The sequence below is a fragment of the Colias croceus genome, chromosome 6, assembly GCF_905220415.1.
Source record: "Colias croceus chromosome 6, ilColCroc2.1".
In the NCBI taxonomy this organism is placed as follows: Eukaryota; Metazoa; Arthropoda; class Insecta; order Lepidoptera; family Pieridae; genus Colias; species Colias croceus.
In genome coordinates, this window is record NC_059542.1 from 5674731 (window position 1) to 5701058 (window position 26328).

The 26328-nt window shown below is 31.4% G+C and overlaps 1 protein-coding gene across 1 annotated transcript in view; it reads right to left on the reverse strand.

The window, feature by feature from the left end:
- LOC123692471 (transmembrane protease serine 9) overlaps positions 1 to 22422 on the reverse strand; it is a 29256-nt gene extending 6834 nt beyond the window's left edge. Inside the window, exons 1-11 of the mRNA XM_045637225.1 lie at positions 22324 to 22422; positions 13891 to 13981; positions 13064 to 13176; positions 12754 to 12814; positions 12424 to 12553; positions 11864 to 11939; positions 10647 to 10756; positions 10164 to 10282; positions 8895 to 9115; positions 8427 to 8629; positions 4981 to 5137 (exon numbers count right to left, since the gene is read on the reverse strand). Of these exons, the coding sequence (XP_045493181.1) occupies positions 4981 to 5137; positions 8427 to 8629; positions 8895 to 9115; positions 10164 to 10282; positions 10647 to 10756; positions 11864 to 11939; positions 12424 to 12553; positions 12754 to 12814; positions 13064 to 13132 (1146 nt within the window). The 5' untranslated portion in view covers positions 13133 to 13176; positions 13891 to 13981; positions 22324 to 22422. The remainder of the gene's footprint in view (positions 1 to 4980; positions 5138 to 8426; positions 8630 to 8894; positions 9116 to 10163; positions 10283 to 10646; positions 10757 to 11863; positions 11940 to 12423; positions 12554 to 12753; positions 12815 to 13063; positions 13177 to 13890; positions 13982 to 22323) is intronic.
- Between the last annotated feature and the right edge of the window lie 3906 nt (positions 22423 to 26328).

The window sequence follows — 26328 nt, forward strand, 5'->3', positions numbered from 1 at the left end:
CTTAGGTTGACTGAAAACTCAATTGTTTTATTCCCTTAGAGAACAATGTTTATTCCAAAATATAACTTTTTTAATTTGAATAATATAATTATTTTCACAAAGCAAACAACTAATGACCTATTGAACCCCATAATTTGATGAGGCTAGTTTTTAGAACCTCACAAAATATAAACAGTATGTAAAACTAGCCTCATCAAATTATGGGGTTCAATAGGTCATTAGTTGTTTGCTTTGTGAAAATAATTATATTATTCAAATTAAAAAAGTTATATTTTGGAATAAACATTGTTCTCTAAGGGAATAAAACAATTGAGTTTTCAGTCAACCTAAGAACTTAATACATCTTTGTAAATAAATTTCTGGACTGTCTGCAGAACTTGGCACACATTTAGATCTCATTTCTTTTTTTGGCAAATTAAGTCAACGATTGAACTCGGCTCCAATTTTTACATTTATGTTTTTGGTGGGATATCATTACTTTTTGTACAGAAAACTACTCTGCAAATTTGATTTACTTTATAAATATAATACTTTTTATATACGATTTTTTTTTCTTGCGGTTTCTCTGTATGGTTTGTTTAGTATTATTTTCTATATTTTCTTGTAGGTATGTTATGAATGTCAGCGCACATTGCCCCGTCATTATCTGCAATTTTTTAAACTCGTTTTCTGTTTAAAAGATTACATGATTTTCTAAACATCCAGCGTGAATTTGTACACACACTATTACCAAGATGCAAAGATCGTTGTAGAAGAATCGTCGCCTTACTCCATGACGTTACGGTATTGCCATGACGCGATCTTGAAATTTTACTCTAAACGCGCCTAAAGATGTTTCACTCATATTAATATTACGCAAATTAAATCATTTCGACCTTCGACGAAGCCTTCTTCCATTACACCATTTATGGTAATTATTTTTGCATGCTTGTATTGGCTAAACATGTTTGTGCTTTATTAATATAATTGTATCACCATTGAATACCATGTTTAAAGCAAAATAAAGGTTTTATTTATTTATTTATATATTTACACTGAAATTAAAACTAAACTAAACAATCATAAATAAAGAATAAATAAATGTGAATATGTAAAATATAATATTATTTTTAACTGTATGAGCAATAAAGGCAATATTTTTATTACAATTTTCTTTTATTTTACGTTTAATAACAGTTTTGAATAAAGAAATCTTGCAATCGAAGTAATCCGCCCTAGCGATACTAGCGCGAGTGAGTGTGATGTCAGAGGCGCTTCGAATCTACAGATGTTTCGTCCTAAAATATGTAAACTTCAATAATCTATATCTCAGTCATTTATTGATGGATTTCAAAATTTTTTTCGGCCACTGATTAGTTTTGATCTATTTTTTAAGACTAGTAAGGTGAATATACTATTTTCTTTTTTTTTAAACTTTTCCATTTTTCCATACAAACAAAATTTATGTCATTGAAAAAAAAATTAAATACAAATAAATTCAGTATTTTCTGATTTTTTCCTTTGTACACTCACTATTACCTAGTTGATTACAAAATTTGAACTTTCTAGGTCATCTGGAAGTGGGTTAGGTTTTGTATATGTCTATAAGTCAGTCAGTCTTAAAAATTGCGATTTTTGGATATTAATATCAACGCAACTGTTTAATCTGTATTTATGAAATTTAAGGTTCTTGTTTATCTTGAGGTCCTCTTGATATGTACCAAATTTGGTTTATATAACTTAAATAGTTTTCGAGTTATAAGGGGGTGAAAAGTGGCTCGAAATGGTTCGTGTAAATATACACACGGCTGCTGCTAGAGAACAATGTTTATTCCAAAATATAACTTTTTTAATTTGAATAATATAATTATTTTCACAAAGCAAACAACTAATGACCTATTGAACCCCATAATTTGATGAGGCTAGTTTTACATACTGTTTATATTTTGTGAGGTTCTAAAAACTAGCCTCATCAAATTATGGGGTTCAATAGGTCATTAGTTGTTTGCTTTGTGAAAATAATTATATTATTCAAATTAAAAAAGTTATATTTTGGAATAAACATTGTTCTCTAAGGGAATAAAACAATTGAGTTTTCAGTCAACCTAAGAACTTAATACATCTTTGTAAATAAATTTCTGGACTGTCTGCAGAACTTGGCACACATTTAGATCTCATTTCTTTTTTTGGCAAATTAAGTCAACGATTGAACTCGGCTCCAATTTTTACATTTATGTTTTTGGTGGGATTACTTTAATCATACATTAATCCTCTCGTTTACATTATAAGCTAAATACGTAGACACATTGTAAGCTAAATATTGTAAAGAAGAAGCTTCGTTTATCTTGTAAATACAAAATGTTATATAAACCGCCTTCCGCTTTGCTCTCGCTTCATTTATTATCCGAATTTGTTGAAATCCGTTAAGTCTGCACATTGTATTACATCGAAGATAACTTAAGTCTACACTTTTGGGTATTCTCTGCAGTTTACGTTTGTATTGTTTTCGGTTGTTTTTATATACATTTTATTTAGAGGTAAAAATACATTACATTACATTTTAATAACTCAGCCCCCGGAATCACAGACACAATAGAAAATCTATCTAATATAATATAGTGGTCCGTTATGGCCGCTCGGCATGGGCGTAGCTAGCCATGGGCTCAAGGTGGGGCAACAATAAAAAAATAATATGTAACTAGCAACTGTATGTACCCAAAGTCATATCCAGGTCTTCGAACCTCAAATGCCGGTGGCACGGACGGCGGCCGTGCCGCTGGCATTTGCGAAGGCATTTGCGAAGGCATTTGCGAAGGCATTTGCGAAGGCATTTGCGAAGGCATTTGCGAAGGCATTTGCGAAGGCATTTGCGAAGGCATTTGCGAAGGCATTTGCGAAGGCATTTGCGAAGGCATTTGCGAAGGCATTTGCGAAGGCATTTGCGAAGGCATTTGCGAAGGCATTTGCGAATGCATTTGCGAAGGCATTTGCGAAGGCATTTGCGAAGACATTTGCGAAAGCGCTTGCGAACGCATTTGCGATGGCATCTTGAAAACTTTTTTATAACACTCACTTTATTCTGTGTAAAAAAAAAATCTTTTTCTGCAAGTTTTTTTTTTCTAAGGCCCATTTTTTTTTTGAGTTGTAACTCACGTGACACGTTCTATAGATAAGATAGTGGGGTAACTAACTGTACTACACTCATTTTTCTTACAGTTCATGAAACATAGAAGCCTCAGCTATTTTCTTTTTTCGTGTGTAATTCGTTATTCGAATTATTCTTATTCAAAACACCTTATGGTTCATCTACCACATCACGAAATAGATCCAAAATGTGTCCCTATCTTCAGCCGTTTGGTCGCTGGGCGTATGACAATTATTTGTTAATCAGTCATTGTAGAGGTAAATAATACTAATGTTTTGGTCTCATTTTCTGTGTCGACTGTCGACTTTCGAGAATCGAGTGTGAATTTTCTTACGGATATTAAGCTTAGTAGTTAGTACCTGGATAATTCAATTTTTAGATTTGGTTAGGTACCTTCCAGGTCAAAGCCCCACCGTGGCTACGCCCATGCCGCTCGGGGCTCAATGGGTTAACATTTAAAAAGGTAAAGACAATATAATTTTAACAGCAATTACGTAAAGATATTCTAGGGAAATTCCTTTCTTTTTCTTTTGCTTTTTTTCGATTACGAACGGGGTGAAGAGAACACCAAAATAAATAATATAATATTGTTATACTACCTGTCAACGGTGCTATATTTTTTAAGGTGATAAGGACGCTTTTCAGTTCTTTATCGAACCCTGAGGATATCATAGACACTTTGATCGAGTCACTGTCATGCTTGTTTTTGACTTTTTTGCATTTTTGTTATAGATTGACAAGCACTTGAGCACAATATACAGATACATATTCAAGTCTCAATTTTATAACCAACGATATTTTTAATGCCCATTAAATATTAATAAAAAAGTGTGTTGATCTCATCTCATTAGATAATATTAGCAAAATATATGACTTAGGCCATGTATACTTCAGTTATAAATGATATACGCATATTACATAATTATAGGAGAGTATTAAATTTTGTATTATACATATTATATTTACTTTATAATTTTCTTGAAAATATAAGCTCCATTTTTAATTTACAATATCAATAAGTACATTAAAATGGACATTTCTCTGCGTAAAATATAAAATATCGGGGTTTATGGTAATACTCAAATAAAAAATTCAATGACAATCAATTCGGCAAACGCTTCGGAAATTCCGAAGCAATCAAGAAAATTACTTTAAGGAATTACATTATAAAGAACCTATGGATGGATGTTGTTCACTTTACCCGATTTGGGATATCGGGAGAGTATTGTAAAAGAAAATAAAGAGTTCCATTTCTACCATTGTAATTATAAAATTATATTCTTCATGAATAAAGCAAAGTTTATAATGAATAGATCTAGTTTAAGCTAATATTATAACTTTTCAAATTAACCACTTTACAGCGAGCGTGGCACAAGATTCTTCAGTAAAGTGTTTAATTTGAAAACTTAGTTTAAACATATTTTTTATGTAAATATATTCTTATTCTACATTTCAAGTTATATAGCAGTTATTCTTTGAAATATAAATTGGGTGAACAAACGAAGAACTTATCTAAATGCAGTACTAAGATGCAGTACTTCATAGTAGTGGCTTCATTTTCAATTCCGAGTCCAGCACGCACAACAACGGCTTTTGTTTTTTTTTATTCTTCGATTGTACAGAACTACCCAAAAATAGGCCGTCCCGTTTTCCGTTCAACCTTAGGGAACCCTCGTATTTCAAATCACAGTTAAAGCCGAGATTTGTGATCCTGTAGACTCTAGAGATCTTATTATGTATCACTAACCGACATTTTTGGGATATTTTATCCATAAAATCGAACCTTTTTAACTTTTCCTAAAAATGACAACGTAATCGTAAAGTAGCGTTTTCACGTGTTTAAAGTAACTTTATACCTGTGCTTCATGAAGGATCCTTGTACCATGGACGTCAGTTGGTCGTCTTTTTCCCCACCCCAAAATTACACAAGAGGTGTGTGGAGCCAAAATTTGGTGGGGATTCGGTAGACATGCTATTCCATGGCCTAAATCAGGCCTTGCTGGTGCAGGAAGCCTGTAATAAAATAACGTAGTTAAACTTAAACGATCACCCTTGGCTTATTCATTTAATATTGTAACTAGGTACATCAATATAATTATTTTTTTAAACAGTTCATATTTGACTATCTTTGTTCTTATCTACCACTCGGTGTATTGGAATGAAATGCATAAAAAAATAGGTTAGTAACTACAAATTTCAATTCTTAAATTTTCTTCAAAAGTATTTTATGTATTAATTGAGTTTCATCTTTGTACGAGAATGATAGAATAAAACGATAATATATTTAATTAAATTGTATCTAGATTTACGTCTACAATTAGCTATTTTCATGTCAATACCACTTGGTCTTTGAGGATCGACGAGCTCAATCTTATAGTTAGTTAAACAAGAAAGGAATTTCACCAGAAACGTTCATTATTAATAGGACTTGGAATGCCTACTTGTCTCAAGAGTAAAAGATCAATGGAACTCTCGGATCGTTAATTATTGTGAGTGCTTAATACCGTTCTAATTAAATGTCTTGACGTCATAGGTCACATACACCTACTTGCACTCTCCGGTCCACTGACTTGAAGACTACTTATTGTCTCGAGAATCAAGTGTTCAGAGACAGACTTGTCACTTAATGTATTTGGTTAAATATAGGTATTTTTAACATAAAATAACACGACTACACCTTATCATAAAAAATAATTCCTAAACCCGGTATTTTATTTTAATGATTGCGTATTACTATTACTTTGCGTGTTATCGAAGTGCAAAGCTTCTCGTAAAAGTGAAGTAACAACTACTTAACTTAAGAGGCCTTTCGCACCCACATTCAACGTTATTACATTTATTGTCGTCGTAAATCGTTATCTTTTATTATTCCATATGATCCTCTAAGAAAAACAAAGGTATTGTAGAAAAGTAGACGTTCCTAACAAGTGGATATTAGACACAAGACACCTTTTTTTAAGTGGGGAAATCTTGCATAGAACCCATGGCCTCTGGGGAAGAGGCCGTGGGTTATGTCGGATTTCTACCAACCAAAACCCCACTGTGTTCCGTCAAGCCGCATCAACGAGAGGGCCACGGGTATAGGTAGAATTCGTCCGTGACCAGACACAAGACACCAACCTAGTTGTTATTTAATAAAACTTTTAAAATAAATCTATTTGTTTTCTAAATCTCTACAAATATAATTTATCGTAGCTTCTTCTTATTTACTTTTTATGTAACTGGATTTTATGAGTATAAAATAAAATAGCATTTTAAGTATTTTCTCTAAATTTTCCAAATGAAGCGTGTAAGAGGGTGCGATCGTGGGGAAAATAGATTACCTAGCCAAATTTATATCTAGATTTAGGACCCAAGAAGACTAGAATATATTACTGGATATTGCGCAGTTTTCAAGCTTTATACAGTATACACCCATAAGTGGTTCCTTTCTGGGATATGAGCAAAGTTGGTGTAAATATAATAAAAAGTGTAATAGAATGGTCTAAAATTTAAACATTATATGAAAAAATCAATCGATTAAGCTAAATAATAAGAGGGCAATTTGATGTTTTTCGATACATCATCGATTCATCATCCATACTAATATTATAAATGCGAAAGTAACTCTGTCTGTCTGTCTGTTACTCAATCAGGCCTTAACTACTGAACCAATTTGCATGAAATTTGGTATAGAGATATTTTGATACCCGAGAAAGGACATAGGCTACTATTTACGCCGGGACATAGGATAGGTTTTATCCCGGAAATCCCACGGGAACGGGAACTATGGTGGTTTTTCTTTGACTGCGCGGGCGAAGCCGCGGGTAGAAAGCTAGTATATCATAAATTATATGTCATTTTGGTAATATCAATATGAATAGAATGTCCAAATCATATAATATGTTACAAATGGTGTCGTTTGTGCATAAAATATATTATAATCTAGAAATACAACATCGGTGTGACATTTGTAGGGTTTGGCCTTTGGCTATAGAAATTGAACCCAAAAATATACGACCATAAAACGTTACGACTTTTACGTGTTGCCAGTAATAAACCCTACTTATAACAGCACAAATTAGGGCACTGAAAACAAAATGTGTTGGGAGCAATATTTGTTTTCACTTAGTAAAGATTGATCGTTACCAAAATATCACGTTCATTTTTTCACTAATGGATGTGAAATAGAATCTTTAAAAATTCATGTTCATTTTTAATAGCTGAATGGGGCGTCGTCAATTTGGTATTTAATTCAGTAAACTAAGGTTGAGCGAGCTTGTAGTTGAAAGATGTAGGGTATACCCGTATACGTAACAGAGGCCAAGGTAACACAGGATTACTCACTCAATCTCGCTACATTGCATTATGCAATATTCAGACATACATCTTCTTCCTTGCGGGATATGTGAAAAACGAGGGATTTTTTTTACAATTAAATAAGGTGCAATGGCTCTGAATCATATTATAAATTATGTGTTAAATAAACTGTAATGATAAATTTTACTTTTATTTTAATTAACGAAATTTTCGTCTTTGTGGTCCTAACTACGTAGATATCTACTTAATTGAATAAAAAGTCTAGACTACGAAAATATATTGAAATCCCCTAAAGCTTCGAAAATTAAATACTCGATTTAAAAAAAAAAACATCCTCTTACTTCTTAGAAAACATCAATAATATGAACCGCATTCGCAATTCGGGTAGAGAGTTCAATTATCGCTTTGCTAAATTTAATATGTAAGATTTTATTTATTTTTTTTTATACTATCGTTATCATAAGAGTACAGCCACATCTTTTCTCTTTGATTTTAGAATAAATTTGGCGAGTCTCCTTTATATCAGAAAGCCCATAGCGAAATCTTTCAATTAAAAATTGATTGAATTCTGCTATCGCTATAATTAAAAGAACTATTGAAGATAGTACTTGGGTCTCGTTCCGATCTCAACCCTGACGAAGCTAACAAGTGTGCTTATCATGTAGGCATTCAATCTATCTGTTTTTAGACGCAATATTTTATTGGTATAACATGAAGAAATGCTTTTGTTTTAAACGAAAAAATGGACTATTTATTTATAATGAAGCTAGCCACCTGAATAGAATAGAGAGAGAAAGAATAGTAAGAAGGATAGTGTGTTGTACCTAAATGTGCTACCGATCGCGATGGTATATCATTTTCAGTGAGGGTATGGTAACTTCCTAGCTTAACTTTGCTAGCGTGTTCTTCTTGTTTCCTAACTTTTTGGTTCTTACAACTTATGACAATTATTAATTACTTTCTCGTTACCGTTTATGTTAGTAACTCATGTACGTACTCTTACCGCAACATGGCAACGTCATTGACGACCGTATCAGGGTCGTACTGTGGATGAATGACAGCTTCCGTGACCCTCATCTCGACTTCGCCGTAGCTCCGGATAAGCAGGTCATGTTCACCCAACCGCACGTAAAGACGTTTCCTGACACAGTGCGCCGCGGTTACGACCCATCGAAGCGATATTAATGTTCCGCCGCAGAACGCTTCCTGTGAAAGAGCAGTGCCTAAATTATGCGAACAATTTATAATACACGAGTGTGATGTAAAAGATGTTCCATCTGAAGTGTACCCAATACACTGAGAATTTAAAATAGCGAATCTTATTCAGTAATACATTTTGACTTTTGTCTAAGAATACGTTAGTTAGTCTTATACTCGTTTTCAAGTTTTAGATTTTTTATAAACTAGGCTTAAACTAGGTATATAAGTTATTTAAGAAATCTTAACTCTATTATGTTTCTAATTAAATTACCTTAAAGCGATTGAGAACAGCGACTTGCCAAATCCATTTACCAGGTGGCGCTGGCCTGCCGCCAATGATACGGATCATGTCTTGCATACGAGCTCGTAGCCTTCCCCCGGGACCACGGTACCTGCCCAGTCTTCCACACGTTGGCAGAGTTGTAGAAGATCTAGAATCTTCTGGATGTATAGCCGGGACTGGAGCCGGCAAAGATTCCACCACGGTATAACCTATAAAAATAGTACCTAATAGTAGTTCTTACGCAGAACTTTAACAATTATCTCCATAATTTTATCGAAAAACTTCCGTTGTTTGCGTAAAATCTCCATCCTAAAGTTAAAGAGTTCGCTGGGTCTTTACTGCTTTAATCAAAGAAGTTTAGCCAACTCTTAATTCAATTTGGTGTTGACTAATCATTTTCAATAAAAGCAAACTTGTCATCAAGTCATTAATGTAGAGCGTTTTTAATTTAAAGGTAAGTCATAACGGTAAACGGTTTTCAAGAATGCAAAATTTTAATCTCACTGCTTCAGCTTTTACTTAGGTATAGGTATAAATCAATTATAACAAAATTTTGCCCACCCATTTAAATATTACGTCTTATTTATTACGTCTATTTATTTATTTTTTATTCTGCTGCAACTAATTTTAATTAAGTGGCAAAGTAATGTAATTTATTTATTACAACAACTATAATGATGTTCAGATTAAAAATATCATTAAATTTTTGTGTCTTCAAGTGCCTTCGAGAATAGTTTACATTTACAATTCGAACGCGAGCAAAGCTGCGGGCAAAACCTACAGGGATTCGTTCTTATAATTATTTTACATTGGTGATTCTTGAGTATCAACAAAAAACAGCGTCTATTATACTACTATACAATGTGTTATAAAGGAAGCTCTACAATCACCTAGAAATATTTCCGGCACTAGTTAGGTAATAGGTATATTTAACTTTGCCCATACCAAATTAATTCCTGTCTACGACCTTGAACGTTAATTTCTACTCGGTATTCATTAATTCCAAACAACTGCTTGCTACAATTCATGTGATTTATTGTGTATACGCAAAAAATGTAGGAGATGTTGTCACTAATCAGCTATTCCCCTAGCAATTACACGGCCGGCTGAAATTGTAGATGACAGCGAGTCGTAAACTTTTTTCAATACCTTTTAATATTCACAAGGTCGAATTTTTATTTGGCAAGTGCTATGAATTCAGCGGAATATAATTGCCGCTTTTTAATAGATTACTGCAAGGATTACTGTGACATTTACCTTGGTCCTTTCGGTGCATCTTCCCTCGAATCCAGAGGTGGCAGTAGCTACCTTCGAGGTAGCAATAAGCAGATTGTTTGATGACTTTTCGACCGCATATTGTCCACTTTTGGCAGTGTCTGTGAAAGTTTAGTCGTACATTTACGATTATTTGCATTCTGATTGTTTTTTTTTAAGTACCTACATCATATTAATAATTTCCCCTTTTGATTGAACATGAACAATGAACATCCTATTTTTTTTATTCAAATTCAGTTTTTGGTTTTACTCCAAAACGTTTGTTGTGATTCGATTTTAACAAAATCATATTCAAAAAGAAGCAAACCCAATATAAAATAAACAATTTTAAGCAACAGTAAAAAATAGTCCAGTAGCAATCTCTAAGCGCTGAAAGATGTAAACGTCCGGTTTTAACAGATGCTAAGTCAATTATAAATACATGAAAAATGTTCTAAGCTTTGTAAATGAATACGATATACACACCTTTTTCTAACAGTCATGCATTTTTTTGAACATGAACTCCAACCACTCCATGGTGAAAACCCTGTAAATCTTTTCTGTACGTCACTGTCATCTAATTGCTTCAAACCCACCTAAAATTGAAACCAAATAATTAATACCATATCACTTTAATTTCAAATATTTCACACTCTCCATCATTTTACACCTATAACTACTCATTCAAACAACTACTCAATTCTACGACTTTTATCAAAACAATGTATATGTCCAATCCAAAAAGCTTACTGCCTCAAAAATTCAAGATACATGACCAGTCATGGAACATTTTATTTTTCTAGGGTTCTAATGAGGATAATATAACTTTTCACGGGATGGTTTTGTAAATTAGGTAATTACGTTTACGGATATACATTACTGCTTCATTTCACAACCCTCTGGAATTTTTAGCCACGTCATTACTATATGTGCTTATAGACATATATATATACTTCTTATTAAGCTTCTTATAGACTAATCTGCTATACGATATCCGTCATTACTAAATAATTTTGTGTATAACAATATGACTATATACTATACTAGCAGTCCGCCCCGGCTTCGCCAGTGGTACATATTATTACGCAATAAAAGGTAGCCTATGTCCTTTCTCAGGTATCATAATATCTCCATACCAAATTTCATGCAAATTGGTTCAGTAGTTTAGGCGTGATTGAGTAACAGACAGACAGACAGAGTTACTTTCACATTTATAATATTAGTATGGATTTCAGCATGCTATCGCTGAAATATACCTAGTACCTAGTTTTCATAAATTAATAAATGCTCATGCCTAGAAAGGGCTTAAAAGGTAAACTTAAACGGGTGAGGAAAATATCAAGTTTCTTGTTGATCTTATATTAAGATGTGGATAACTGAATATATAAAGATGTTTGATAATTTTAAGTAAGTAAAATATTAGTTTTTGGTAGTAAACACTAAACTTCATTTCACATATACATAAACAATTCAAAGATTTCAATTAAAGTTTCTCAAAGAAATTTCTCTTCTAATGTTCTTAGATTGTGTAAAAATTCTCAGATTAAAACGAAACCAGTCTAATTAGTTAGATTTCTCACCATTCCATATTTTAATAACACTTGCAATATTATATCCTTCATCTATTCCTTCGCCTTAAATCATATTATATGTCATCTTTTATACATTTACCAAAGATTTAAAATAAATAAGTAGTTAATTACCAATTTTATCGGCATATAATTATATTGGTGTCCTTCAGAATCTGTACTCTGTTCTCGCGATTCAGTCGTACTGCAACTGTAAACAAATTCAGCAAATAGTGTTTCCGCGTACGAATCTATCAACAAACGCTGAATGCTAAACTCATGTCTCTATTTTATTAGTACTTATAATTAATTATGAGCAACTATAAAATGCTCACATAACATATATGTATAACGTCAAATGAAACGATTCGAAAATATGATATGAATTTTCAACCAGCTAAAAACTTGCACGTTAACACAATACTTATATCAACAAAAGCAATATTGTATGGCTTTGCGCAAGTATTGGATACGGGTTTCTGCAAATATCATGTCACAAGTCAATAAACATTGACCTATTTTAATGTGTTGTTTAAGTTTTCACATCGCTGCTCCGTACGAGTCGCACAATATACTTACTATAAACTATAAGAGCGTCAGCAAAGAAATTGTATTTTCATGCACTTTAGACTCATGAATTGAAAATTAGTAAGCCAGTCGAAATGTCTTGAAGAAAATAAGCAGAGCATACCTACCGAGCTACTTCAATTCGCAAGGAGTCCCCGCACACTTGCCGACGCAAGCAATGTCGCCGCCTAGTTTTACGACCATCTTGGCATGCACTCCACTTTTCCCATTCGGAATATGAGGGTGTCTTTTTATCACCTAAAACGAATTAACGCGATGTTTTTAATTAAAACATTAGTTTCAATGAATTCCAAGTATCATGAGAATTGACATAAGGAGATTACTCGTCCCACACGAGTAATCTCCTTATGTCATTATAGTGTTATAGGTAGGTACATGATGTACGAGTATCTATACCATATAATGAGAGAGTAATATAGGTAGCTAAAACAACTTACTATTGAAATTGATTCGCTTATTCTTGTATTCTTCTATACCACGTAACTCCGACTGGTTAGTCTGAAAGCCAAATAATATGCCTAGACAAATAATAACCAATGAAATACAATAGCACTGATAAATTGATTGTTGAAATATCTAGGTCAAATCTTTTCAAAAACTCCGGTGATCATAAAATAGTTGCACCCAATTTTATTTAACAAAACAGTTCAATAGATCATTGAAATGTAATAAAGTTGCATTTGTAGATGCAGTTAGAATGTACCGAATATTAATATGTTATTAAACACATTTAATTTTCATACTTACGGTATGTCCTTGAAACATTTCTAGGTCTATTATGAACAAAATTAATGATAAACGGTAAAACTGCGTCATTTTTGCACGACCCAGTTTCGAAAGTATTCCCCAGGAACTGGCATCTATTGAAAAAATATAGTTATATAGAGTTGTTGCTAAGCGCCAATACACCATCATTCCACTTTATTATTTTCAAATGTTGTAATACATAGGAAGGAGTTAATTTAACATAATATGTTATCTATCGAATGCGGGTCTTGTTCTTTGTTAAAGTATGTTTGCATTATTTAAATGTAGGTAGTTACAACATTAATTAAAAATCTTCAGAATCTTAACTTAGTAGGTATTATGTAATAAAAAAGGCATTGAATTTTATACCCTAATCGAACATTATTATAATATCAGAACCAAAAATATTATTAGAAATAACTACTTAATTGGAAATGTTACGCAATCAAATGTCTCTAGAGTCTAGAGTTCTAGACCATTTATATAACTAAACATTTACCGTTAACTTATATGTTTGTACCGTATATGTGAATCGCCGCTTTCTTTAAAGCTAACATCAATTGTTTAGCAATATTTAACAAGTGACCGTCAAATAAATATACGCTTATTTTGTAATTGAAATGATAAATAGTTATATTCACAGACAGTATATCAAGAACAATGCAATTAGTACCCGCTAGTCATTTGTTTGACACCTCAGCCACCGACGCCTTTTATGACGAATGCAACGCCAAGTCTCAGTTTTAAGAAAACCATTACACAGACAATTCAACAACGAATACGGTTATTTAGGTCAAGAATATAATAGCGACTAAAATTATACTCACCATAAATGTTCTATGATTGTCCACATGAATATTTCTAAAACAATTTCTGTCTTTTAATATTGTCTTCCATTAAAAGCTTATTTGGAGAGTCCTGAAACAATTGAAAGGTAGAGCTTATTGCTTGTTTCAGGAAGGATGTATAAAAAGACTTTTTGTTCGTCTTTTATTGCTATAATCCTAAGAAGACAATATAAAAAGTTTTTAATATTACTTCGGTTCGACTTTAGGACTTCGACTTGATCCTTGCTATGCGTTTGATCCAAACTATCCTTACTTGGGTACGGTAGGTTTTAAACTAAAGAAATTGTATTTTTACTTTTCGTCAAAATATCCCAAGAGTGTAATTTAGTAGGTATACTGTAGAAGTAGCTGATGCGCCGATAAATTAAGAAACGTTTAACTTTTCTAAGAGATATTTCTTATTCAATATATATAAGATCCTATAGTCTATACAATACCTATACTTACACTGTATTTTTAAATATTATTTCATATAGAAAATTTGGAAGGAAACTTTTCTATCATAAGTACATACGTATGCAGGTGGGTGGATAGAACGCAATCGCGGGAAAAGACCACTAATATATTATTAAAGTTAAAATTTACGAGTGAATGGCCATAACTGAACTATAGGTATTGGGACAGAATACCCACGCACTTCGAAACTCAATAATTAAAATATATAAATTGGTTAAACGATTTGATACTTTTATAGTTTTTTTATTGTTACTTTTATAATAAAAACAAAATTAAATTATTGAAGTGTTATTTTGATGGTACCACAAAGGTCTATAAATTCAGTAAAGTAGATAAATTCGATCAATTTTCTCTTTTATTGTTCTCAGTTATTTTAGGTAGACTATCTACCTAAAATATGTAAAGAGAAGCTCAGTCATTAAAAAATGGTGTTGAAATTATTGTGATAATTATTGACACTATACTGTATTCTGAGCGCAAATATCCATATTTGATTGATATTAATATCACGGTAATTGCTAATGTTACACTCAATATCATATTTTTACCATGCAAATCTCGTTAAGATAACTTCCCGTTTATCTTAAATCTAAAGAAACTCTCTACATAGATCTTTTGTAGACCATTATTTCAATTTAGCGTAACAATTTGAATTAAAACAGACATGAATTTCAATTTCTAAAGGATCTATTTCACTTATTTACTGAACTTGTTGACTAAATCCTCTGCAAATAGTATCCACTCTATGCAAGGAAAGGAATTGAAAGAAAATATAACCAACTTTTACAGACTTTTAACATTGAACATCTTGTATACAATAGAGAAGGAATAAACGCGTTCTAATAAAATTTGTGGAGAAGAGTCGTTAAATAATTTTATAACTTTAATTTAGTACGAATGATGAGCAAAGGGAGATGTTGACTAAGGGGAAGGTAAGTATAAACAAGAATTCAGTGTTTGAGAAACCTGTAATGAAACTATAAGTCATAAGTTTCTTTCTACCGTTTTATTGGAGTTTGAAGTGGTCGAGGTCCAATCTAGTTTTATGAGAAATTTTTCGAAATATAATTGAAATGCAAAATCATTCAAAAATCGTAGTAATACTATATTTATTTAGCAATAAAGTAGATATAATTAGCACTGATTATAAGTTTAGCAAGCTCATTATACGATTGTGCTAAATTTCAAGTTTCTAGAATTTGTTATTTCCTAGAAAGAGTTGTGAATCATAGACTTGAGACACATGTTAAAGTCATTAGTTGAAGTGTTTACAAAGAATTCTTCCAAATAAAAGTAAATAACGAATACAAATGCCGAACTCTTTACCAAAGGTTAACGTTAGTATATCTAGAAAAGCTCCTCACCACAGATTTAATCTTTTCATAACAAAAAGCTTCTATGTGATAAAATGAATTAATTTTGAGATATTTTTTTTATATTATTTAATTATTTATTGCACATATATAAAAGAAATAGAGACACATAAAGTACACTGTACAGATAATAGGAAAATAATGTGTACAAACGGTGGCCTTTATCGCTAGGTAGCGATCTCTTCCAGGCCACCGTACATGTTACATCATTTCCAAAAGTAATTAAATTGAATTCATCATTCAATATCATTATTGTTATTTTGATTAAGAAACGATCGCATCCTACGACACATTTCGCCCATAAAACCGAAAACGTGATTAATTCCATGCCATTCAAAATTTGTTCGTTTGTATAACTTATTTTATATGATAAAACGATCACGCTCTTTACACAAAATAATTATTTAAAGTTTTCAAGGTACCTACATGCATGTATGAGATTTTTTTACATAATTATATCTTTATATTATGAACAGGATTAAAAGTTAATAACTATTAACTATCTAATTAATAAATAGGCATTAGGCACTGACCGTTAGTTCTGCATAAACCCGAGTGATTTGATTTATTTTGACAAATTTATTTGTTATGTGTTATCTCTCACAAACTTATTAATTTAGATACCAATTAAATATATTTTAAAACATTAATCAGCTTGAAATACCGTTGACCAGAACAAGTTAAACTAGTAGGTAAAAACTAGACAATCATTTTAAACAAACAAATGTTATATTCCATTTTGTTTTACTCACAAATCACTGAGTCATAAGATAAAAACGTTTAAGCGATACATTATTACTCAAAAACGTAAATATTTCCATGTTAAATACACAAACAAAACTCATATGTGCCTAGACATCGTAATGATTACCGAATAGCGTTGGTTCCTTTCATCTTTGCGCTCTGTAATAATTATTTTAAGCCTTTGGCAACTTTTATACAAAACCAACATAGAACGATTATTGTAACATTGACCTCCACATACATCCTATCCTACTAATCCTACTAATATATTATATTATAAATGCGAAAGTTTGTGAGGATGTGTGTGTGTGTGTTTGTTACTCTTTCACGCAAATACTACTGAACCGATTTCAATGAAATTTAGCAAAAATATAGAGAGTAACTTGGATTAACACATAGGATAGGTTTTATCCCGGAAATCCCAAGGGAACGCGAACTATCCGGGTTTATCTTTGAAAACGCGGGCGAAGCCGCGGGCGAAAATCTAGTATTATAATATTTAATTTAATTTAATTTTATATTTATAACATTTATTTCAGATAAATTTAAAATCCATAATATAAAAGTGATGAACGCTGAAGCTTTTTCACATAATATACGTTCCGCAGTATGTACCGACTTCAAGCCAATCCGATAAATTTATAACCGAAGCAGGAAGCGCCATTCATTCTCTCTTATTAAAATGGATGAAGTTGCCTACATCTAGACACGCGGCAGCGTGTCAAGCCGAGTTCAAGCGAAGAGAACTGGCGAGCAGCAGCCGTGTGTATATTTACACGAACCATTTCGAGCCACTTTTCACCCCCTTATAACTCGAAAACTATTTAAGTTATATAAACCAAATTTGGTACATATCAAGAGGACCTCAAGATAAACAAGAACCTTAAATTTCATAAATACAGATTAAACAGTTGCGTAGATATTAATATCCAAAAATCGCAATTTTTAAGACTGACTGACTTATAGACATATACAAAACCTAACCCACTTCCAGATGACCTAGAAAGTTCAAATTTTGTAATCAACTAGGTAATAGTGAGTGTACAAAGGAAAAAATCAGAAAATACTGAATTTATTTGTATTTAATTTTTTTTTCAATGACATAAATTTTGTTTGTATGGAAAAATGGAAAAGTTAAAAAAAAAAGAAAATAGTATATTAACCTTACTAGTCTTAAAAAATAGATCAAAACTAATCAGTGGCCGAAAAAAATTTTGAAATCCATCAATAAATGACTGAGATATAGATTATTGAAGTTTACATATTTTAGGACGAAACATCTGTAGATTCGAAGCGCCTCTGACATCACACTCACTCGCGCTAGTATCGCTAGGGCGGATTACTTCGATTGCATGATTTCTTTATTCAAAACTGTTATTAAACGTAAAATAAAAGAAAATTGTAATAAAAATATTGCCTTTATTGCTCATACAGTTAAAAATAATATATAATTTTACATATTCACATTTATTTATTCTTTATTTATGAGTGTTTAGTTTAGTTTTAATTTCAGTGTAAATAAATAAATAAATAAATAAAATCTTTATTTTGCTTTAAACATGGTATTCAATGGTGATACAATTATATTAATAAAGCACAAACATGTTTAGCCAATACAAGCATGCAAAAATAATTACCATAAATGGTGTAATGGAAGAAGGCTTCGTCGAAGGTCGAAATGATTTAATTTGCGTAAAATAATATGAGTGAAACATGCGCGTTTAGAGTAAAATTTCAAGATCGCGTCATGGCAATACCGTAACGTCATGGAGTAAGGCGACGATTCTTCTACAACGATCTTTGCATCTTGGTAATAGTGTGTGTACAAATTCACGCTGGATGTTTAGAAAATCATGTAATCTTTTAAACAGAAAACGAGTTTAAAAAATTGCAGATAATGACGGGGCAATGTGCGCTGACATTCATAACATACAAGAAAATATAGAAAATAATACTAAACAAAGCATACAGAGAAACCGCAAGAAAAAAAAAATCGTATATAAAAAGTATTATATTTATAAAGTAAATCAAATTTGCAGAGTAATTTTCTGTACAAAAAGTAATGATATCCCACCAAAAACATAAATGTAAAAATTGGAGCCGAGTTCAATCGTTGACTTAATTTGCCAAAAAAAGAAATGAGATCTAAATGTGTGCCAAGTTCTGCAGACAGTCCAGAAATTTATTTACAAAGATGTATTAAGTTCTTAGGTTGACTGAAAACTCAATTGTTTTATTTTCCCTTATAGAACAATATTTATTCCAAAATATAACTTTTTTAATTTGAATAATATAATTATTTTCACAAAGCAAACAACTAATGACCTATTGAACCCCATAATTTGATGAGGCTAGTTTTACATACTGTTTATATTTTGTGAGGTTCTAAAAACTAGCCTCATCAAATTATGGGGTTCAATAGGTCATTAGTTGTTTGCTTTGTGAAAATAATTATATTATTCAAATTAAAAAAGTTATATTTTGGAATAAACATTGTTCTCTAAGGGAAAATAAAACAATTGAGTTTTCAGTCAACCTAAGAACTTAATACATCTTTGTAAATAAATTTCTGGACTGTCTGCAGAACTTGGCACACATTTAGATCTCATTTCTTTTTTTGGCAAATTAAGTCAACGATTGAACTCGGCTCCAATTTTTACATTTATGTTTTTGGTGGGATAGGTAGTTAACATCACTAGCAAAATTCATTAAACATAGAAGAATGAAATAGTCGGCCAATATTTTAGAAATAAATTATTTTTAAATTGAATTACGCAATATTATACCTACCTACGGTTAATTAATTATTATCCAACGAAATTTAAATGTTTACTATAAAGAAATTCGCTAAGGAACAATTTTGAAAGACCCCGAGGCATTATTTATACTTTGTGACTATATTGTTTTAAGTTTTGTAACGATAACCCATGTCTCTTTTATACGGGATACAATTTGATTCAATATAATATCGTAGTGGAAGCTATTGCATGTCCTTAAAAAATATTAGCCAACGTTTCGGGCCAATAGACATCCATAAATTTTCCCATCACCGCGCCGCCCTACCCAGCAACGGCAGACCTTGTGAACGACTTGTCGTGGATCTGTGCATAAATTACCCATACATTAATTTAATTGATGTTAAATGTAAGAATTCGCTGAACGCAAAAGCTTTATCACCATAATGATGATTTAACGCTTTGCGACACGTATGCGAATCACTACATAGTATAAAACAAAGTCGCTTTCTCTGTCCCTATGTCCCTTTGTATGCTTAAATCTTTAAAACTACGCAACGGATTTTTGATGCGGTTTTTTAATAGATGGAGTGATTCAAGAGGAAGGTTTTAGTATAAAATTTATTAGGTATTAGACAAAGCGGGCGAAGCCGCGGGCGGTAAGCTAGTTAATAATATATTCGGACACGTAATTTTATATGAAAATTATTTGTGACATCGGTAATTGATACATCGGAGTATTGTTTGCTTTGAAATATCTATCTCATCCAGTTTGCAATGACGTAACATCTTAAATCTATCATAATACAGTGAGTTAGCTATAAATATTTCAGCAGTAACTGTTTATTTGATTATAAGATTTGATTATAATTCCCGTTGAGCATTATATCATTCGTAGAAGGGATAATAGTTGTTACTTGACATTATTTATCTTTCTTACGGTTGTTGTCCTCAATACCAACATAAAATTCGAGTGGTTAATACAAGTGTGCAAATAGAATGAACGTTCATCTAGTTATGATTAGTTAGCCGCTATTAGAAACTTAATCTAGTTCAATTACAACCATACAGACTTAACTGTTATTATTTATTGGCAATAATGTTCATCTTCTTACACCAGACTTCTTTCAGACAGTGCAGTTATTAGTCATATTCATTTTAAAATCATAGCGAATTTAAAACCACTAGACAAATTGAAACATTTTATTTTTATATTTAGTTGAAGAGTCAAATCATTTCATAATCCTATAAAACTTTTTGTTTATCATATATTCAAAATGTTTGATACCTACTTTTTACTTAACCGAAATTGATGGGAATTTGAACCGAGATAGTTCGTAACTTCAAGGATATTTTTTTTTGTATCTCTCTCAATTAAAAGGCAAAAGTAAAGTTTTAACTTTTAAGCTCATAGCACCTGTATTTTAAATTAAAGACGTGATTGTCAATCTCAAACTCTCCTTTTAAGTATTTAGACTATAGAGGCATCATTTTCAATGTCATATCTAAATGAAAATTCAAATCTGAATTCTGAAAGTACTCACTTAATAAAACCCTTTACTACTCTTATTTCGTTCTCGTGTGTTAACCAAATGCTGCTGAATGTGCTTTGAAATGCACATTTGAAATAATCCAGATCATGCAGAAAGAAGGAAAATTGAGCTCACCAAAATGGTTAACAGTATTCACATTTCTATTTAATATCTGCATTGCAAGCTTTATAAGTTGTATTAAAAGCTGATTATAAGCTACATTATAAGCTACATTATAAGCTACATTATAAGCTACATTTTAAGCTGCATGATAAGCTGCATTATTAAGCGTTTCTTAGTTTTTGTCGCTAATTAAATATAATATTTTCTCGTTCGAAGTATCTTTTTACATTTAAAAAAAAAGATATTATTAAAACAAGAACGTTTTTGTTGAAGTTTTTTGGAAAAATCATCTGTAAGGCATCATACTACATACCTATATGCTATTGCGAATTGATTGAATATTATTTTAGGCCATTAATAATTTAAAATAAAATTATATTCTAAAATGTTCATTACGTTATTGTTTATTGTTTACCTAGTATAATACTTTAGTTTAAATTAACATTTCAATCACAAAATAGAGCTCAATGCACGTGTTACTTTTAGAAGTCTTTTGGTAAATAATAATTAATACCTACCTATAAATATTCGACGTTTAGCAATTTTACTTATTACCAACTACTTTACTGGGATTTTAGACCAACTTTTCAATTGCACATTTTATAAAATCAGCTAGAAGGCATCCTCTGTTCCAAACTTATTTTTTGAAACAGAATAGGTACCAAGTAATTATCTTAATTATTATTGCAGCCTAATTTTATTTTTAATACTTCGTGTCTATCACTTAAAAACCAAGATTTATGATTTTTGTGAACAATATGATAGCCATTTCAATGTAATATAAATATGTATGTATGTATTTCATTTATTAACTTATCTTTTTTATGTCGGATGTTTTTATAAAAATTACAACAGATTTAGCTGATAGAAATAACATCTTTAAAATAACCTAACCAATTTTGTTATTTCGACCGAAAACACAAAACATTAGAAAATTATAAAAAAGGACAAAATCTAACTATCTAACTTAACTTGAACTTGGATCCCCAAAATTTAAATCATATATATCATAGATATAAATTGTACCTGCTCGATTATAAACACAGAACATTTAAAGAGATATGATTCATTTCTGTGAACTGAATTAAATAATATAACTATCATAAAGGGGATGAATATCTAAACTCTATCATTAAAACTTTCACATACCTTCAATTAAATTTAATTACTCCATAATAATATATTTAAAATTTAATTTTTATTTAGTACCGAGTCACAACATTATCTCTTAAATTCAAATTTAGTCCGATATACGTAAAACTGACAGTAAAATAATGTTTGATAAATTAATCCAAATAAAGCTCTATCACCTGTTTAATAACATCACGAAGTTAATCAACTATCAAATAGAGTATCAAATCCGAATTAATTATAGCGTCAATATTGCCGCGTTATCAAAACAGTTCGCTAGTTCTACGTTGATAATTTATTGTTTACAAATAGCCTTACCTTGATTGATCTCGAGTTTAATTCATAAACACAATAAATTTTAAATAAATCGGATTCGGATATCAGTGACATCAGACGCAGCTCTCTCGTAACTATAACCAAACTAAACTGCGCGTGAGCACGCTTCCAAATACGAATCAACTAGGCATCTATCTCAGCATAATATTCTCTATTCAATATATTCGGCAACTTTTTGGCGCACCGTATACAAATCATGTACAATACAATTAAAATAATAAGTTTATTAATAGTATAGACCGCAACATATTTGGGTTAATAGAGATCAGGCCAAGTCAATATTTTTATCTATTTCGGTAACGCGAATGCTCTTCAACTCTGCCCTAACACGTACTTCGGATTGAAAATTGACCTCTTTACAAGTTCGGCGGCTTATACGATACTCCAGTAAACGTCTTATAGATAAAGTTTTACTGTATTTTGTTTCATTCAATAAATAAGCAATACATGAATAGAACTCTCGGTAAAGCAAGCGGGTGACGTACTAATTAACAGTGGACGATTATTTAAATACAGAAAGTGATAACGTGGAGTACATTGACCGTGTAAGCCAATATTTACACAAGTACTTCGAGATGACTGCGATAATTCAATAAGTCTCTCTATACGGCACGTCATCCGATTCGACACTCGCGTTTTTTATCTGTTTCCTGCTGTACTATAGTATATTTTTATCTTTTAAAACAAACTTGTAAGTTCAAGGCCCAGGAGAGTACCGTTACGAATTCGTCGCATCATCAGAGCCCATTCTGATGCTGCCCGCGGCTATCAATGCAAATTACTCCTGACGAGCTTCTTATTAAGCAGTAAAGGCTATTTTACAAGAATTTCTTGATGTTTATCACTTTCTTGGTAGTTAGTCAATTGTATATATACATACATTGTGAACATTCCCGATTGTATATATATAAAATATTATCTATATGGGACTGAAAAGGACCATGAAAATAATACTTTCATTAATATAAGTACTTATTTTCATTAAAAAAGTTTTATAAATAACCCTAAAAATGTAGTAACCCTCCAATATTATTTATTTAATTAATAACTCTTGCGAATAAAAACATTAAAATATTGCCAATATTTTTTTCGTTTATTCATACTTCCTCCTATTTCCTATTCATAAAGGTCGCATGCATATTATCATATCATTTCATTTTTATAACAATGGCAAGTATACAACGTCTTATCTCGTTTATTTTAAATTTCATATTTTAAAGAGTTAATTTGCATATTGTAAGGTTATACGATGATAAAGCCAATTGTTTGTTTACTTAGGACATCGTATGTTAAATATGAAAGGTTGAAACAATGATATTGGTATGGAGGACGTATTAAGTTATACTATTGTTACTAAACATTTGTCTCCAACGTAATGTCAATTAAGCGGGTCTCCACAGTGCGAGCAGCCTCGCGGGGCAGCTAGGTCAGTGTGGACGTGGCTTTGCCGAGGAAAATGACGTGTGCTGTCATTTTCACGGCTGGTCCACAGCGTATGGAATGTTTTCATAGAAATGTAAAGTGCCATGTTATTGAGATTTCTATGATTGTATTGCTACTCTTCGCCCAAAATATTTAATCAATCTGCCTATTAGAGCAATTTGTAAACTCAGAATGACTTGACACGCAAATTGTTGGGTTCGCTATAATAGTTCGTCACGGGTTCAAATACCTATTCAAATTACCTACATCAATTATGTAATAATATTACCTTACGTGAAATATTAGCATTTAATATTATATAATAAAATACTTCTTGTGGGATAAGCACATGCAGCTTTTAATACGATTTTATAAAGCGTAGTTTAACATATTTGTATCTAATGAATGAAAAAAATACTACTCTTTTATGTTAAAACAATACCTAAGCAACATTATGTGCTCTCATTAGTTAACATTCATTATTTCTTGTATATTTCTATTATAATACAACAAATTGTAAAATGAAATATAAAATTCTAGCTTAGAAAGATTTTTTTCAATTATGATCATTTTATGAAATGTGTAAGTATGTAACATTTCTATTTTCTAAAGAATACATTAATTTAAATTATTATTTTGTATCTTAACTTCCAAATTGCATTGTGTTATGAAATCTTAGCTAATGTAACTAATAACTTATCCACTTAATTAATAATAGTCTAAGATCCCACCGCAGGATCAGTGCGTTCATCGGTTTTTTGCTGAAAACCGAATTTTTATGTATATTTATAATTAGGAGAATATATATCGACTAGGTTGCCAGTCAAAATTTGGCCGCAAGCGTGTTTAATTAAAATTTTTCTAATCGATTTTTGGGAAAAAAAATCGTTCACTTGTTTTTTGAATAAAATGTAGTCTACATCACGTCAAATGATATAAAAATTCTAAAAAATCACGGTTGCCGCTTTTCACCTGGCCGCAACATCTTGGCAGCCTGGTGCAAACAGGTATGATTTCGATTCATTTTTACGTTCATAACGCACATTTATGAATCATATATCAAATTAAAGCTAATTTTTTTCTATTTATTATCATATATGGTTGCCTAATTAAATCCGGCCGCAAATAAGGGTTGCTGGCTTTTAAAAATTATAAATATAGGATTAGTGCGTTCATCGGTTTTTTGCTGAAAACCGAATTTTTATGTATATTTATAATTGAGAATATATATCGACTAGGTTGCCAGTCAAAATTTGGCCGCAAGCATGTTTAATTAAAATTTTTCTAATCGATTTTTGGGAAAAAAATTCGTTCACTTGTTTTTTGAATAAAATGTAGTCTACATCTCGTCAAATGATATAAAAATTCTAAAAAATCACGATTGCCGCTTTTCACCTGGCCGCAACATCTTGGCAGCCTGGTGCAAACAGGTATGATTTCGATTCATTTTTACGTTCATAACGCACATTTATGAATCATATATCAAATTAAAGCTAATTTTTTTCTATTTATTATCATATATGGTTGCCTAATTAAATCCGGCCGCAAATAAGGGTTGCCGGCTGTTAAAGATGTTGAATATTTAAGGTTGAGTGTAAACATGCTTGCGGCCAAATTTTGACTGGCAACCTAGTCGATATATATTCTCAATTATAAATATACATAAAAATTCGGTTTTCAGCAAAAAACCGATGAACGCACTAATCCTATATTTATAATTTTTAAAAGCCAGCAACCCTTATTTGCGGCCGGATTTAATTAGGCAACCATATATGATAATAAATAGAAAAAAATTAGCTTTAATTTGATATATGATTCATAAATGTGCGTTATGAACGTAAAAATGAATCGAAATCATACCTGTTTGCACCAGGCTGCCAAGATGTTGCGGCCAGGTGAAAAGCGGCAACCGTGATTTTTTAGAATTTTTATATCATTTGACGTGATGTAGACTACATTTTATTCAAAAAACAAGTGAACGAATTTTTTTCCCAAAAATCGATTAGAAAAATTTTAATTAAACATGCTTGCGGCCAAATTTTGACTGGCAACCTAGTCGATATATATTCTCCTAATTATAAATATACATAAAAATTCGGTTTTCAGCAAAAAACCGATGAACGCACTGATCCTGCAGCCGGATCTCGTATGATATAATCTATCTCTATCCAATATTCCTAATTTTATTCTAAATCCTATTTTTTTTATAAATCAGCTAATAACTAGATTCTAAACATTCAAATGTGATTGCAATATTCCCAAAGTCCAAACATATTTAAACTGTATTCAATAAAATTATTGAATTAATTTCAAATTTAAACACAGAAATAAGAGATAACCTTAAACCACACTCAAAACCTCCGACTTGAGTGCACGCGTGTGAATTCTATGGAAACGATTTTGCATGTCTACCTATTCATAATTAACCGCTATAATACTGAACTCAATAATGTGAAGCCCAGTAAATTTATCTCAAACGCGTAGGTGTTAGGTCTTCAACAAATCAGAAAGTTCTGCAGCTTGCAACGTTCATCACGTCACTTTATTTATTTTACTACCAGTGAG